Raw genomic sequence first — 17,013 nt, 5'->3', positions numbered from 1 at the left:
AATAAAGGAAAGAAGAGGAAGGAGGGGAAAAGGAAGAAAGAAAGGAATGAAGGAAGAAACTAAAGAGTCAGAATAACTCGTTAAAGAATCCACATTGGCCTGTAAGAACGAGAGGATTCAAAGATAACTTCCTGATTCTTTGAACAGAGTAATTAGGAGAATACCACTGTCATTCTAAATAGGAATTCAAGGAGCAACTACTTTGAGAATAAAAATCTGCAATTTCGTTTTAGAAATGTCACCTCACTAATTTGAGGTAAGCAGTGATGATTAAGGTGAAATTTTGCGGTGGGGTCAGCTAACATCACCTGGAGAGAGGCTAGATAGACAAATGGCAGAGACTGTGTCCGGAGTGCACCAACATCCTGGAGCTGGGAAAGGAAGGAGGATTTGTAGACAACACTCTAGAAAGGAGTAATCAAGGGGGGTTCAAATTGTGTGGTGAGAATGTGGAGTATGTGAACAGGCCTTCAAGGGCTGCAGAGTCGTCAGCCACACCAATGATGCTAGGAGGCTTAGGTGACTTCTGATAGCAGGAAGGTCATTATTACTAGCAATATTAAAATCTAGTGGTGAGAACAAGAGCCTACTATGAAAGGGTCGAAGAGAACTCAGAAAATGAAATATTGAAAGTGTAGAGACATCTCTATTAAGAAATTTTACCAATGAAGAGAACAACTGTGAGAACAGGTAAAGGATATGGTTTCTAAAAAGCTCCTTTCAATGAAGGATATGACAGCATGCTGTCCCTTCTCTAAGAAGAGCATTTTACATCACCCCAAATCTGGGATATGTATTACAAATGTAGTCCGTCCAAAAAATGATGTTTAAATTGTTTTTTTTTAAACTTTGCATATTTATGACTCCATGAAGAAAATGGCAAACCACTCCTTTCCTTCTGAGGTAGCATTTATGTTGACTGGTATTGTGGAATAACATGTACCAAATCTAATTTTACAGACTAAAGTATCTTTGTTTCTACATTCCAGAACAATAAATGTCATACGATAAAAAATAATAATTTGGTAGGATTGTAGTTTATCATTCTTATTTGTTGAGCAGAAAAGTAAAATTTCATTTATTTAAAGAAATCTCAGTGAATAAAATATTTTAATACATGAGAAGATAGGATACATTTTTAGAAATATTGAAAATTAAATTGAGACCACTTTTTACCAGCTTTATGTCAAAATTGTCTCTTACATAACAGTGCAATGAACTGTTTCACTAATACCAACTAAATGTGTTTTTAATGATGTTATAATAAACCTAAAATCTTGAGAGGAGTGATGCTGTCAAAGCATAATTGTTTCAAACTTAGAAAATCAACCATTTACCCCCAGTGCAGTATTTATTCACAGATAAATGGCTTGTTTTCACCTTGGTATTTATCTGATAGCAGGAGGAGACATATTCTTGGTAAAAGTTTGATCATCATTATCTCTTACTTTAATCACAAGCATCTGCTTGGGGTTTAGTTCCTCCTCTATAAAAAAAAAGAAAATGGGGCCATTTCAAGAATCAATAAAAGCGAATCTATATGAGACAGGCCTGAGCTCCCCGCAGAATTGTCTGGCCTGCAATGCCAGACAAGCTGAGGGAAGTGTCCGCTGCATGGGAACGTGGCCCATGAACGTAAGCTGCGACCAACCACCAGAAGATATTTGCCCAGAGGGAAATTCAGTGTGAAATTTCACTTCATGGCTTGTCAAATGCATCAGTCCTCGAAATGAAGAAGTGTCTATGATGAGGACTTAGGGAACAAAATTAAAATAAAGCCTCAGGTTACTCATTTCCAGCAATGGCTCTCTGAGAACAGAGTGAAATGTACACCTGGATCCTCTGAGAGAGGACGCCCTTGGGGACACGAGTTAAGAACACAATGTGCTTAGGTTGATGCTGGCCAGAGACAAGAGGTCCCACTCACCCTGCCAAACACACAGAGTGATCCAGACTTGCTGCTAGCCTTCAGTCCCCTTTTCTGTCCTCCTCACAGCCATGCTCATGCTCAGAACCCTCTAGTGCAAATGCTGCAGACCTCCTTTGCTATTAAGTTCCTTCCCTGAGTGTCTTTCAGAGAAGCTTGCAGCATGACAGACACACTTCACATTTTTAAGATTCTTTTGTTGTTAGTGGTGGTGGTGGTGGTGGTGGTGGTGGTTCTAGGGATTGAACCCAGGGGCATTCTACCTCCACGATATATGCCAGCCCTATTTTATCTTTTATTTTTTATTTATTTTTGTTGTTGTTTTTTGTTTTTTGTGTGTCTGGGGATAAAACCCAGGGTCATTCTACTTCCGAGCTACAGCCCTTGCCCTATTTTTTATTCTTTATTTTGAAACCGGGTCTCTCTGAGTTGCAGCCGGCCTCACTAAGTAGCTGAGGCTGTCCACTAACCATGATCTTCCGGTCTTAGCCTCCCGAATGCTGGAATTACAAGCGTGCACCACCACACCCGGCTTTTATTTTTTTTATTCTGAAACAAAATATTATTAAGTGTGGAAGGACACACTAAGTTGCTAAGGCTGGACACAAACCTGCCATCCTCCTATTCCAGCCTTCCAAGCACTGGGATTACAGGTCTGAACCACCATGTCCAGGATAAATCATAACTCTGGGCCTGCTGATGTAGAGAGGCCATGCTTTATAACAAACTTATTCCTCCCTCCACTGTTTCTCTCAGCATGTTCGGTGAGATCCTTGGATCTCACCACCTGTGGGCACACCTTAGGCTACCGTTTTCCCTGGTTTGAAAATACAAGGTAGATCCATCCCACGTTTCCCTTTTCATGGAGAATTGAAAAGACAGTTTTGGAGAATAAAATGACTCTCTGAGAAGAGCTGAGAGGAAGTCTATAAGATAGAGCGAGAGAATTGAGTGACCCCAAAGAAATTAAACCTTTGAGAATACACAGAAATTAGGGGTGAGTCCAAGAAACCATTTGGTAGAAAAAAAGTAGAGGCAGCAAGCCATGAAAGTATCCATGAGCATTCACAAGCATCCTAAGGTAGATTGCCTTATGCCCCAAGAACCCTATTTCCCCTTGAAAATGTCTTTTTTTAGGTTTTTCTTGTGTGTGTGTGTGTGTGTGTGTGTGTGTGTGTGTGTGTGTTACTAGGGATTGAATCCAGGATCATTATATGTCTAAACTATACCTCCAGCCACTTTATTTTTTATTTTGAAACAAGGCCTCACTAAATCACTGAGGGCCCCACTTAGTTACAAAGGTTGGCCTAGAACCTGCGATCCTTCTGTCTCAGTCTCCTAAGTACTGGAATTATGGGCATGTGCCACAATGCCCAGTTTTTGTTTTTTTTATATAGTTCTTGTTTAGATTTCCATTGAATTTATTTATCACCAAAAAAAAATTCCATTTAGTTTAAAGAAAGAGAAACAATCTTCCTTCCATGGCTGTGTGATTCACTGCAAAAGAGTATCAATGCAGCAACATATCTTAACAATTCCATGACAACTTAAATCACAGAATATAGGTATGAGAATAGATCCAGAGATCTTCATGGGCTCAAGCCAGAGATCTCAAAATGTGGAGGTATAATTCTGCCCTCAGTTTCACAGAGTTATATAAAATACATCCAGGTGTACACACATTTGTTGAGCATGTAGACAGTCGCTCTTCACACTCTTCACACAAATCAAGAAATCCTGTTTCCCCAGAACTCAGTTTGAACAAAATATCTCCTTTTATACATAGACTATAAAGGGTTTAAGCCTTGATTCACTGGAATAAAACTTTATGTCTGAAATAATTTGTAATCTTTGGCTCTGAAATCATTTCTTTATAGATATTTCAAATTTATTCTTCTTGAATTCTTGTGAAATTTTCTAATATTACAGTTTTCAAAATACCCTAATATTGGAAACTCATTTGAAAAAATATTTCATATCACAGCATTTTTCAAAAACAGTGCATTGAAGGTCTTTGCCAAAGCATATTGGATTTGGGTATTAGCCCAAAATCTGAACTTTAGAGATGTGGAATGTGTTTCAAGAAGACCTAAGATGAAAATCTGAAGTTGAATAATGATGATCTCTGTGTGTGTGTGCACTCTAGGCCTTTGTAAAGCTATATATATATATATATATATATATATATATATATATATATATACACATACATACATAAAACAAAAAGTAAAATATAGGTGTGGATTATATAAGAAACTGTGTTATTCAAGTATAGTAGTGTCATTGCCTCTAAGTGTAACTTATTATCTCAAAACATTGGTTTCTGCCACTTATTACAAACCATAATATTATGCTTTAGATTTAAAATGTATCCTCAAAGAGCTTATAGTGCATGTATTAATGCAAAAAGATTAAGAAGTGAAATAACTCAATCATGAGAGTTCGAATCTTATCCGTTGATAAAACATTTAAGTGGTTAATGCATTTAGTGGGTAGGATGTAGCTGAAGGAGTTGGGTCTCTGAGGCTACTTGCCAGGCCTTGAGAAATATTTCTGAAAGCCAAGATGTGCATCTGTTAATCTCCTGCCTGTACTTTCAAGTCACATTGTTGAAGTACAGAGCTATCCAAGAACATTGTTAGCTGGGTGTGGTGGTGCACACTTGTAATCCCAGCATTTGGGAGGCTGAGATAGGAGGATTACTCAAGTTAGAAGCCAGCCTCAGCTACTTAGCGAGGCCCTTTGCAAATCAATGAGACCCTGTTTCAAAATAAGTAATAAAAAATATGGCTAGGGATGTCTCCCAAAGGTAGAATGCCCCTGAATTCCAGCCCTAGTACCAGAAAACAAAAACAAAAACAAAAACAAAAAACACTGTTATCATTTGAATAAAGAGAAAAATGGCAGTCAATACAAATATGACAATTATGTAAAAAGGGTTAAATTGTATAAAATTTTTACTCTAAAACATTTTTCTATACTTTTATTTACTATATAAAGCCCAATTAATTGTAAAATAGGGATGAAGAATATTTTTCCCTTTAATTTTTTTTTTTTTTTTTTGGCAGTACTAGGGATAGAACCCAGAGGCATTTTACAATTACAAGTTGCAAAGGGCCTCACTAAGTAGCTGAGGCTGTCCTCAAACCACGATCCTCCTTTCTCAGACTCCCAAATGCTGGGATTACAAGTGTGCACCACCATGACCAGCTTTGGAAATCTTTAAGAGCCTTTGTAGCTAGATTTTTTTTTTCTGAATAGAAAGCAATGCACATATTATTTCCTTCCAGCAGAAAAATAAACAGCATATAAATTTCCTTTCAGAACTATGCCTGCAGAACTGTTATTGTGCATTATATGCATTTGAAAAAGAAATCCTATCAATCAGTTAATTCTTTTCATTTTAAGCATAACTGTCACCTTATACATAACATTCAGAATATCCTCTCCTTTTCCTTAACTATGGAAGACATTTGCATTAAAAGAGGAGGATCTAATTTCCTTAGAGTTTATCTCTGCCTGCTGGTGATTCCCCAGCTCAAGTCATAATCTCATTTGCAGCATCATAATCATTTACCCAGGAACAATCAGGATGTCACTAACAAAGAATTATGACTTTAGGTAGGGGATAAACTACAGGCACAGATGAACTCAGAGGAAATAAACATTGTTTTCATGCAAATGTGGCTAGTAATAAATAACCAGGGATGAAAATTATGATGAAACAGAATATCATATAAAATAGGTTTGGGGAGGTGTAAAGAGTACGTTTTTAACTTTTTTTTAATCTGGAAATATGACATACAGTATGTTTATACAGTGCTGGCATATATTTAGTACTTAAAAACTTTTATATTTGATAAAAGTAACCTATGGACATATGGAACAATGTTTCAGAAAGATTAATAAGTTTAAATATCTAACTTTCAACCTAAACACTGGTATTTTACATCATTCAATTCAATTGTTCAATTTACTGAAAGCACTCCCCACTTTTGATGTTGAGTGTCTTTGTGGATAATTTTTGTCAACTTGACCTTAACTTCACTTACTGACTCACCATTAGTCCATATATTCAATGATTATGGTGTAAATCCATAAAAAGTGATGATAATAAGCATGACAGAGCCCTTTCCAGCTTCAAAAGTGGCTTTTTGCATTTATAACTTCATTTAATTTTTACAACATATTTGATAAACTGAAGATAAACTGAATTTTTCTAACTACATATATTGTTTAACCTTGGGAAAAGTTACAAACTGAGAAGTCTTATCCTTGGGATCATGCGCATGTATCCATTCACTAAAATCCAGTTGATATATAATCTTCACAAGCACACCACTGTGTTAAGTGTTATGGAGGAAAAATGTGATGCCATGAGAAAGAATGAAGGAATGGGGATAAGTGGAAATAATTTGAGTAGAGATTAGAAAAAAGCTCTTTTTTTTTTTTTGAGTACTGGGGATGGAACTCACGTGCATTCTACCTCTAAGTTACACTCCCAGCCCTATTTTTTTTTAACTCTTGATCTTGAAACAGGATCTCACTAAGTTGCAGAAAGCCTCACTAAGTAGCTAAGTAGCTGAGGCTGTCTGTGAACCACAGTCCTCCTATCTCATCCTCCCACATACTGGGATTCCAAGCCTGCACCACTACGCCTGGCTAGAGAAAACTCTTTTGAAAAGGTATATTTTGGGAAATAGGAGATGAGAAATATCATATGCCAAAACCTGGATGAATCTTTCCAAAAATTCAATCAAGGAAATAAAGAATATCACTCTTTCTGAATCAGTGCATTATTTAAAATATCTGAGTGCCCCGCCGCAGGGAAGAAGCCATTTGGTAACATTTATTTGTTCAAAAACTGTTTTCTGTGTACCTCACATATATGGCACATCATTAAGTGATCTTAAGAGCATGAACAGCACTGACTTACATCTACTAGGGTGCAGTAAATAAGAAAGGTTTCAAGGAATATCAAGCAACATATTAAAACTATCAAATCCAGTGTAATGGCAACTTGTTAGCATTATGTGGATGTCCAGAGCTATAAAATTATGGAATTTCACTTGGCTATTACATAATAAGTAAAGTCTGGGCATAAACATCCAAAGGTCAAATGCATGCAATATCCTGTGGTCATTTTTCCAACAGTTGCTAGAGGCACACAGTACTAATTTTAGTATTAAAGACATGGATGGGATTCTCCTGGAATACCTATGATTCTTTCAGTTCCACAGTCAGAACTCAAGGCAGGCCTTCAGCAACAAGTTTAAGCTTGAATTTAAAATGAGAGAAGCTGCTTCAGACAAGGGCTCTAATCTTATTTGGCTTTTATTTCCTCATTAGACGAATGGCCTTAGAATTAGGGAACTTTTCTAAATATGTGGTTATGGGAAGCAAATAAAGAAAGAGGGAATCTGCTCTGCTCTGTCACAGGGGACACTCATGTGGAACTTTAATATTGTGTTGGAAGCCAAGTCACAAAGTCTGTGTGTTCCATTGCTCATCTCAGATTTGGCCAGAGATGCACTGATGATTATCCATCATCAGATTAATGTTTGTTTCAATATTCTTATATTGGAAAAGGTAATGTATCATACGAAATATTCTTCTGAGCCAGATCATAAAAGGCGGACACTATGGCTAAATACATGGATGGAATAGTCATGGTCGAATCCTTCTCTAACGGGTATAAAATAAACTTCCTTCCAATTGGAGAAAAGTACTTGAGTTTTATAAATCATGTCCAGAGGAATAATGTGCTTCTTCATCAGAAATGAAGAAAATGTTTTAGAGGAAAAAAGAGCAAGAAGAGTGAAGTAATTTTGAAGCTGAGCAGATATGCTAAAATTAATTTTTTTTTCTTTCTTAGTAGGTAAGTAGGCAATTCCTCCCCTTTTCACTACAGATACTAAAATTCAGATAGCCAGTAGCCTCAGCACCACACGCCTACAGGGTTTCTGATACAAGTGTTGAAGACTCGGACTTGAGGGTAATTCACTATCGCATCTATGGCATCCTAATAGAGGAAGTGATAAGAGGAGAGTAAACATTACCAAGGAGCCAGGCTTCGTGGGCATGCCTGCCATCCTAGTACTTGGGAGGCTGGGACAGGATCATACACTGGAAGCCAGCCTCAGCAACTTAACAAGACATTCAGCAACTCAGTGAAACCAAATTTCAAAATTAAAAAAAAAAAAATTAAAGGTGCTAGGGGTCTAGTTCAAAGATAAAATGCCTCTGGGCTTAATCCCTAGTACTACAAATTAATAATAATAGTATTATTATATCACAACACATGAAGATATTACCACCAATATCAATAACTGGTGTGGGGAGAGAGGTGGGAGAGTGGAGTGAGATATTAACACAAAATACACCAAGAGCTGTGTGCCAGCATGTTTTCATAACATTGAAACTCGCTATGGTGTAGCTTTACAATGTACTAATAATTTTTTTAAATATTACTAGGGAGTCACAGTCTTTTTAAAATTTTTTATTTCTTTTGAAACATATTTTCCTGATAATATGACTGACTTTCTTGTTTGTTTATTGTCCACATATGTTAGTCAGATCCAATAAAGGGCATTTTTATATTAAAAGACAGAAAGACTATTAAGTCTCATCATCATTTTCTATCCTGTCAGTAGATGATGTGTGAGAATTCTAGTACAATGCTTTGATGCCATAGAAAAGTATCAAAGATAAATGTTCAGTGAACAACTATCAATCTTGTAGAAGGGGTAACTACTCGGAAATACACAGGAGGCAAGAGTTTGAACCCTGAAGCAGGACCATATTTTGATTTTGGAAAGTATAGTCAACCACTAGAGACACTTTTTCTAATGTCAACAAGCTCCATAAGGGAAAAATCTTAAAATGTCATCCAGTGACAACCACAAAAGTATCCTCACATCTTCTCTTGCTCTTTTTTAAGCCCACGAGTTAAAAAATTATGTAAAATCTTAAACATGCACTAAAGCCAAGATCTACATCAGAAAAACACTTCCCCTGGGTTATTTCCTATGACCATCACAGTTTTCCTTCAGATACCCTGTATTAAGTATCTCCAGAAAAAAAAATGAGAGAGAGAGAGAGAAGAGAGAGAGAGAGAGAGAGAGAGAGAGAGAGAGAGAGAGAGAGAGAGAGAGTTAGTTGTGGAAAGGGGGGAGCATTCTGAAAAATTGGCTCACATATTTATGGCGTTAGTAGATCCAGAACTCAGGGAAGAGCTGATGTTGCAGTCCTGCTTAAAGGCAAAGCAAAGGAAGAATTTCCTCCTGATGCCTTACAGAATCTCTGTCATTTATTTTTAGACATTCAAAGTGATTGGATAAAGATCACCCACATTATGGAGAAAAATCTGCTTTATCCAATGTCTACTGATGTACTTATTTTAATCTCTCATCTAAATACTACCTTTGCAGAAACATCTATAATTATGTTTGAACAAAAGAATCTGAGCATTGGTAAACTAGACAAGCTGACATAAGAAATACCCCAAAGTAAGGTTCATTGGGGTATTTTCTGTGATTTACTGGAGCAAAGTATGATGAATATTATGTCCACTTTATATTGATTTCTCTTTTTTTCCCTAGAGCCAACTTTTAAAGTTGTCAGAACTTCTATAATTGTCAAAAATCACTAGTAGTCAAAAAGATGCAAATCAAAACTTCACTGAGATTCCATCTAACCCCAATCAGAATGGCAATTATAAAGAAGTCAAATAGATGTGGGAAAATAGAAACTCTTCTATACTATTGACGGGATTATAAACTAGTTCAACTACTATGGAGTTAGTTTAGAGATTTCTTAGAAAACTGAAAATTGATCTACCATATGATCTGGCTATATTGCTACTGGGTGTCTTTCCAAAGGGCTTGAAACCACAGAACTATAGTAATATATGTATATGCCATGTATATAGCATCACAATGAACAATAGTCAAATTATGGAACCAGCCAAGATATCTATCAACAGATGAATGGATTACCAAATTATGGGAAATACACAAAATGGAATTCTACTCCACAATAAAATGAACAAAATTTTATGTCATTTGCAAGAAAATGGAAGAATCTAGATAACATTATATTAAGTGAAATTAACCAATCACAAAGAATGAAGGGTCATATATTTTCTCTAATATGTGCAGGATAGGAAATAATTGAGATACAAGAGAAAATCCAGATAATAGAGGAGAAACCCTTAGTGGAGCCAGGCAGGAGATACAAGGATAGAGGAGGAGGAAGACTGAGGTTCATTAATGGATACATGTGAATATATACCAACTATACCAACATCAGTCTGAGTACTCTGTATCAGGAGGGAGGAAAATAAGGCGGTGAGGGGAGCACCAAGTGCTGTGTGCGTGTATGTCACTGTCAACATGATTTACATTATGTCATGAGACTATAATGCATTTATAAAAGCACATGCACACACATACATCCTAAGAGAGAAACACTGTAAAAACAAGCTCAACTGATGATAATTACTATTATATGGTCATAAAATGTATACTCTTTTTAATGACATAATTACCTAAAACATAATTCACTGATAAAAAAATATGACTTGAATATAATCATGTCCTGTCCTATAGTAGGTTTTATAGACAAAGTTATCACTATTATTCCTTTAAATGTGCCAAACTTTACTGACATAATCTGCAATATAGATTATTATTTGACATACAATTTATCATTTGGAAGGAAAAGCCCTTAACCTTAAAATTTCACTGTCTTTTATTGGTTTACAATCCTTGAAACATCAGAGACATTAATAATCAACAGCTCCAGCTCCTGGACAGGTAATCACTTAGTTACTTTTTTCCAGTTCACTTTACTCTGAGAACAAAATGGAAAAGTAATGAACAAATGATTCTCAAATACTCTTTGACCAGGGCAGTGTGACGACATGTTGCTTGTCAAGAAACTCTTCCTCCTCATCTGTGCTGCTCTCAGAAAATGCCAGCAAAGACCGAACTTCAGTATCTTTTCCATAAGAGCTGAAAATACATTAAAAGATCAATACACAATATACAGAACCGAGTTTTAGCCTTCATTTATCTTCTGATCAATACTACATGCATTGAAGTCATTGGAAGCAGACAGATGTGAGGGGACTTTACCAGACTCGGGCTATAATTTACAATGTGCCCAATATACCAAAGCCTCTTTTAAAGAGAAATTCTCATCAGTCTCTCTTTCCCAATAAATAGAACCACAATGGAACCAAGGAGGGATGCTTTTATGGTCTCTGGTGATGCTTTTCATTGACGACTCAGAGGGCACTTCTAAGCTAGCAGAGCTTTGGTGTTATCATCAAGAGCATTCATCAGTACACTGGCTATTTAATAGAAGCCTAATGAATGGACTGTAGATAAATAACCTCTTTTGTGTACAGTAATTTAGGACTACATGGATATCAGTCGGGACATGCCAGAACCCAAAGTAATGACAGTAATGATTTGTTAGTTTATTTTGTTGCATCTTTTCATGGGAAGGTCAGAGACTGACAAGAGGCCTTGCACCTAGATGTGTGAGGGTTAGAAACAAAGGCGAGTTTGGGGAAAGAAAGGGGCCTCCAAATTCAGGAGTTTTGGTCTAAGGTTATCTAGACTTTTAGCACACATAGGCCACTAAGTATAAAATATGTCTCCCTGTCATGGATATAACTGTTTTTTTTTTTTTAATTCTTTTTTCAACACAGGCTAAATCAGCAGTTCACAAACTTACATCTGTAGCCCAGTGCAGATAAAACTGTGACAGAATTTTCAATCATCTAAGAAGAGTTGAGAATATAAGGAAAATATAGTGGCAATTTTTGCAACATTTGTAATTTTAAAGAACTGTGTTTTATTGTTATTGTGTTTTCCTTATGTTTTACTATTAATGTCCTTTGTTATATAAAATCATGGTGAGAATATGGGTAGATTTAGTATGTTTTAATGACCTGTTTAGGGGAAAATAGCACCTTATATGGATCTCTTTTTTAAAAAAAAATAGGTAGTGTTAGCAATGCAAAAATTTCAAGAGCAAAGTAAATAATTTCCATCTTTACAAGAGTTACAAATTCTTGATTTCCTTTGGCTACAATATTAGGCTTCAAACCAAAGATTTTATAATTAAGACATTTTTATTTTATACATCAATACTAGACTTAAAAGATAGACTAATTTCCTGAACCATTTTTAGAATAACTTAATTTTTTGTAAGGTGATCACTATCCTGTTATTTCCTTATGTGAGGAAAGAATGAAATAATACAAAAAATATGGTATTGCTAATAATCTAGACTCCCTTGCAAAAAAAATTCTCAACATTTTATTTTAAAAACTTTACTTGCATTGAGTAGACTCCACTAATCCAAAATATTGAATTTTATTAGGTTATTCATTTTAGGTAAGACAACTGTCTTTTATATATACAAAGAAACATTAATGGATTTTTAAATTCCAGGTCTTTTCTTTTTTATGATACACAGTGTTCAGCAGAGAACTATCTTTTCACATTAAAGTAACAACTTTATAAGCCTTTTACTAAATCCTGATAATAGGCCAGCAAAAGACCAAAACATTTTATAAAGAATGGTCATATAAACCACACACATGAGGGCAATGTTTTCTTATATAATAAAAATGACTAGTTGTGGGCTCGTTCAGTTTTTACCAGGCACTATTTTAATGTACAAAATGTTTAACTTACCTTAATTCCTCAACTCCACAGGGTGAGGTCTTTCCAGGGGAATCTGTGGAAATCTGAATTATACTCAGAGAATGATTGTTGAAAGCTGGCGACTCTTCTGATGTTGGGCCGTAAAGTTTTTCTGAAGGATCTGAAATATTTCATTTTGTGCATCATCAACACATATATTCACAACACAAACGTGCAGTAGCATATGGTGCTGGAAGTTTACCTAGAATCAACTCTAAGTTGGGCAAAGAGGGTCAGCACAGATTTTTAATTATCCTACAATTTTCTAATGTTCAAAGGATGATGGAGTGTGAGGTTAACTTAATCTGAGATTCCAAATTAGAGCATGGGGGATTGGTAGTATAGCTCAGTGGTAGACCTCTTTGTTAACATGTGTGAAGCCTTGGGTTCATTGCCGAACACCAGAAATAACAAAGAAAGTAAAGGAGAAATAAAAGAATTGGAAATCCATAAACTAGGGCATGAGTATCCAGTCACCTTAATTGCTTTTTAAATGTACATGACACTTGTGAAATGTGCCAAATCTCCTGAGAATTCAAACTTCCAAAGAAAATCAAGTGATCCTCTTCAAAAACTATTGTGCAGCTCTTCAGGTTGCCTGCATGTCAGACACTTTATTACGCATTCTTTTCTTCTATGAAATAAAAGCTTTACCCCGACATGGTCTAAAGAAAAGGTTCGTCTCAGCAAAGCTGCTCTCTTTTTGGCTTCTTTGCTTTGTTTGGTAAATAGCCATCTATATTTGAAGGAGACAAAGCTTTAAATTGTCTTCCTCTTTATCAAACTGGCCTATGACTTACCCCATGTATGGACATATGGTGCCAACTGAGTAAATAAAATAGGTGAACACATCATTATGTAAAAGGCCATAAATTCATGTACAGAACTAAATAGTACTATATTAGAAAGGCTTTGATGCAATTTCTTAAAATTATACTAAGATGATTTTTAAAGATGTCAAAGTCACTAGGTATTGTTTTTTTCTCTTCACATTACATATGTGTCCAGTAGACTTTCTCCTGGTCAGAAGATCCAAACACCAAGCCCCAAATTTTTTACCCTGACCTAAATGTATTTCCTTCCTTCTTTCTTTCCTTTCTTCTTGCTATTAGCAACTAAGTTTTTAAGCAAACAGATATTCATTTACTAAAGGTAAATTACATTGTTCCTGCTGAAAGTGAGACATCAGTACATGTATAGATGGCAGTGGCTTGAGAATAATTTGGCCTGGTGGCTATCAAATCATGACACATGGATCGATTCAGTGGGTTTAGGATGAAGTCCACAGTCCCATTATTTCTCAAGCAATCAAGATAACTTTACCTGATGCAGTTTAAATTTGGGGACACTATATAAAATTACCCTGAAAGATTCTTTTTCTGGGGGAATAATGGTTATTAAGCCCAGGGGCATTCTACCTTTGAACTAAAGTACTATAGTTCCATTCTTTTTTTTTTTTTCCAGTACCAGGAATGGAACTTAGGGGCATTCTCCCTTTAAGCTACATACCCAGCCCTATATTTTAATTCTTTATTTTTAAACAGGGTCTGACTGAGTTGCACAGGGCCTCACTAAGTGGCTGAGGCTGTCGTAGAACCATTTTTTTTTTTTTCTTATTTTGAATCAGGTTCTCGCCAAGTTGCTGACACCAGTCTTGAACCTGTGATCCTCACATCTCAGCCTCATAAGTATTGGGATTACAGGTGTGCATATCACACCCAGATACCTTGAAAGATTCATGAGCTAAAATTTTTGAAACCATCTAAGTCATTTAACTATTCACATTCTAACTTGTTGGAGATTAGAAAATCGGGGTCCACAGAGAAACAGTAACTTGTAGAGAGTTACACACTACACAGTATAAGAGCTGGAACCAGGTCTGTGTTTTTTTAGCTCACCAATATTTTGAATTACCTTATCCAGAATCTGATTCCTCAGCTTCAATCTATTATCTCCTGTCCTATTTTCTACAAGGTGAAAGAAGACAGGTACCTGACACACATTTGCATGCCCCAGTGAGGGGACACTCCCACAGGACTGCCTCTAACTTAGATTTGAAATGGGAGAAACCAGTTCTAAAATCCAACAGTCATGCTTCCAACTAAGCACATTCACTTGGCCAATTATTCAAACTATTAAATGCTTGAGTTCTAATTGAGTATATAGCTAACCCAAATACTGCAAATAAAATGAGGCTATTGTGTTGAATTATTAATTCTCAAAATTATATTTTAGGTTATCTTGTAAAGTTAATAGGAGCAAAGGTGACATCCCTTGATTTTAGGTAATGGTATAATCAAGGCAAAAAAATAAAACCCAAAAGTTTATCAAAATCCTATTGCAAGTCAGTTAGAAACACAAAAAGTCAGCTGTACAAATAAAACAAATTTTTTTTTCAATACAGGGCCAAAAAGGGGTATTTTGATATTCATACAGGAAAATTTACTTAAAACATGGAAGTTAGCTGATTTTTGTGGAATTGATTGAAGTTCGATTTCTCCTGTCACTAAAGAAAGTTTATGTTTTCTATGGACTCTCTTAAATACAGTAATAAGCAATGACAAAGAAATAGAGCAAATATAGAATTTCAGGGTACATGCCTAAAGCTAGTCATTTAAAACACAGACATAAAACTATCTTATACAAGGGGAAATGCACTTATTAGAACAAAACATAGAAAAAAGGAAAAAATGAAAATGTTCAAAGAATAGAAACTAATCTAATAGGCTGTTTCTTCATAAGAGACAAGAACAAAAACAATGCATAAAATACTCTATCTAGCACAAGTACATAGCTACACGCCAATATTTTTTGTGGTACTGGGATGGGTCCCAGGGGCATTCTACCTCCAAGCTACACCCCGCCCTATTTTTTATTCTTTATTTTGAAACCAGGTCTTACCAAGTTGCAAAGGACCTCACTAAGTAGCTGAGGCTGTCGGTTAACCAAGCTCGGTGCCCCAATATTTAAGAAAATGTCACTACTAGTACTGCATGCACCCTGTAAGCTCTGAGCCGCACTCCTCATTCTTCAGCTGCCTTATTTTTCATTTCCTCCATCTTTCATTTCCTCCATCTCTCTTCCCCTCTTTCACTATGCCTTGCCTTATTTCCCCTCCTCTTCCCCCTCTCCCTCCTCCTCTGTACTAGGGATTGAACCCAGGGTGTTCTGCCTCTGAGCTACTCCCCTCTTTTATTTTGAAACTAGGTTTCACTAAGTTGTTGAGACTAGACTCAAACTTGTGATCTTCCTGTATCAGCCTCTCAAGTACTGGGACTGCAGGCGTGCGCCACCATGCCAGGCTTATCCCACCTTTTGTTTTTTCCATGGTTTTATCCCATTATCTTCACTCTGCCCACACCCTCTACCTCTTGCATGGTTGTGGTCACAGTATTAACCTGAAGTAGGATTTCATATTATTTTTGAGTCACTGTCATGGGATGTGGGGGCAGAATTGCTTGGGCCTGTGCCTTGTCTTTTCTGCAAACTCAAGAAGACCACAAATACAATGTCCTGAGCCTCAGGAGAAGAAGAAGAAAGAGGAGAAGCTCTGGAAAGATAAAATTAAGAGTGGCACCTGCCATGACTGCCTCATGGAGTAGCTACTAAGATCAAATGAAGCCAGGTGTGGGGGGGCACACCTGTGATGCCCCCTATTTAGGAGTATAAGACTGGAGGAAGAAGGATCACAGGTTAGAGGCCAGCTTCAGCAACTTAGTGAGATTCTCAGCAGCTGAGGAAGACTGTTTCAAAGTAGAAAATAAAAAGGGCTGAGGGTATAGCTCAGAGATAGGATGCCCCTGAATACAATCCCCAGCCCCCCCACACACACACAGCAAATAACACATTGCATATAAAGACTAGTGATTATTGTTGTTCATTTAATAGATTCATATTTCTTTTATTAGTTTTTAATATGTTCATTTTCACTTGTATGTGCACCTAATTTCTCTCCTGCTATTCAAAGTCATCTAAAAGCAAAATGTGCCCATGGTAGTCCACAATAATCTGCCTGTCTTTACAAGGATGGTCTAGTTTATTTGCTAACTAAAAATCCCTGCTAGATTAGCACTTTTACAGTTTAACATATTACTTGATGATCAGCTTAGGAGCAGAGACTGCAGTTATTCAGAACACCCCTGCCTCACTGTTAATTTCACAGATAAAGTGGCTACATCTGTTAGTATCCAGTGGATTTTTATTATTTCTTGTTTAAGAAAAAGTACTTTCCTCTCTTTAATTACTTGGCTCAGTTAACTACCTGCGGACTTGGACAAACATAAAATTGCTTTGGGAATTTAAGGTCTACAAAGACTCTTAAACCACAAATCAGAATGAGTTTGGAACAACTGAACCATTTTTAAC

At 36.3% G+C, this 17,013-nt stretch overlaps 1 protein-coding gene across 1 annotated transcript in view; it reads right to left on the bottom strand.

Annotated features, from left to right (window-relative positions):
- Nucleotides 1–1,514: 1,514 nt before the first annotated feature.
- Nucleotides 1,515–17,013, bottom strand: part of ZBBX (zinc finger B-box domain containing) — a gene marked incomplete at both ends in the record, with an annotated part of 116,144 nt that continues 100,645 nt past the window's right edge. Inside the window, 3 exons of the mRNA XM_080696580.1 lie at nucleotides 1,515–1,753; nucleotides 10,826–10,941; nucleotides 12,640–12,769. Of these exons, the coding sequence (XP_080552706.1) occupies nucleotides 1,515–1,753; nucleotides 10,826–10,941; nucleotides 12,640–12,769 (485 nt within the window). The remainder of the gene's footprint in view (nucleotides 1,754–10,825; nucleotides 10,942–12,639; nucleotides 12,770–17,013) is intronic.

This window comes from Muscardinus avellanarius, assembly GCF_963383645.1.
Source record: "Muscardinus avellanarius genome assembly, chromosome: 5".
NCBI lineage: Eukaryota > Metazoa > Chordata > Mammalia > Rodentia > Gliridae > Muscardinus > Muscardinus avellanarius.
This window is presented reverse-complemented; position numbering and strand designations above follow the sequence as displayed.